Source organism: Camellia sinensis, chromosome 8 (assembly GCF_055761805.1).
Source record: "Camellia sinensis isolate YWXY chromosome 8, ASM5576180v1, whole genome shotgun sequence".
Taxonomy (NCBI): Eukaryota; Viridiplantae; Streptophyta; class Magnoliopsida; order Ericales; family Theaceae; genus Camellia; species Camellia sinensis.
In genome coordinates this window covers 37,251,349-37,252,612 of record NC_138968.1, presented here as the reverse complement: position 1 = coordinate 37,252,612, position 1,264 = coordinate 37,251,349, and the positions used below count along the sequence as shown (strand labels likewise).

The 1,264-nt window shown below is 36.8% G+C and overlaps 1 protein-coding gene across 1 annotated transcript; it reads left to right on the top strand.

Moving 5' to 3' along the window:
- Positions 1 to 426: 426 nt before the first annotated feature.
- LOC145797704 (uncharacterized) lies at positions 427 to 864 on the top strand. The gene has a single exon (XM_082885113.1). The coding sequence runs from the start codon at positions 427 to 429 to the stop codon at positions 862 to 864; it is 438 nt and encodes a 145-aa protein (XP_082741239.1).
- The last annotated feature ends 400 nt before the right edge of the window (positions 865 to 1,264 follow it).

Genomic DNA, 1,264 nt, shown 5'->3' with positions numbered 1-1,264 from the left:
ATTGTGTCTGACCGAGATCCTCGATTCGTGTCTCACTTTTGGAACAAATTGCAAGAGGCGTTGGGAACCACATTGAAGTTTAGTACCGTCAATCACCTGCAAATTGATGAACAATCCGAAAGAACAATTTAGACTTTGGAAGATCTGTTTCGTGTGTGCGTGTTAGACCTCAAGGGTACTTGAGATGAACACCTATCTTTAGTGGAACTCACCTGTAACAACAGTTACCAAGCAAGCATTGGAAAGTAAGAAATGATGTATTGATCACCCCTGTGTTGGGCAGAAGTTGGAGACAGAAAGCTATTGGGCCTTGAAATCATGCAAATAACAAGTGATAAAATTCAACTAATCTAACAGCGAATTCGCATTGCCTAGAGCTGCCAGAAAAGCTATGCAGATACACGGAGACGTGACTTAGAATTTCAAATGGGAGAACATGTGTTCCTAAAGATCTCATCAAAAAGAGGGGTTATCCAATTTGGGAAGCTAGGAAAGTTAAACCCACGTTACATCGGGCCATTCGAGATACTAGAAAGGATTGGTCCTGTGGCATATCGCCTTGTACTGCCACCTAAATTGTCCAATGTCCACAATGCGTTTCACGTTTCGATACTTCGATGCTATCTTCGAGGTTCAGAGCATGTTGTTGATTATGAGGACCTGGAAGTTCAAGAAGATCTCTCTTATGAAGAGCAACCAGTACAAATTTTCAATCATCGTAATCAAGTTCTCCGAAACAAGACCATACCTTTGGTACAAGTCTTATGGCAGAATCATCGTGTTGAAGAAGCTACGTGGGAAATAAAGAATCTAATGCAGACCCGATATCACACATTTTCGAAAACTAAGGTACGACAAGTTTAAGGACAAACTTTTATTTAAGAGGGGAGAAATGTGACATCCTAAATATTTTATTAATACCACAATCAATCATGATAATAATAACAATAATAATAATAGTGGTAATAATAGTAGAATAAAATTAATTTTATGATGGTATGCAATAAAGTGTAATTTAACTTACAATAGGAGTTATTATGCAATTATTCTATTAACTAAGGTCAATGTAGAATTAAGCTAATAATTGTTGTAGATAAAACTAGGATAAGCTCAAAAAAATAAATAAATAAATAAATAAAATCAATAGATAAGGGAGCCGTATGGATAAGTATGCAATCAAGTGAAATTAAGTGAAGGGCCACGTGGTTACTTGGGCAGCAAGTGAATTGAATCAAAAGGGTTGGGAAGCACCTATAAAAAAGTG

Excerpts from the sequence above, each read along its gene's own strand:
- LOC145797704 (XM_082885113.1), top strand. The coding sequence starts at position 427 with ATGGGAGAACATGTGTTCCTAAAGATCTCATCAAAAAGAGGGGTTATC.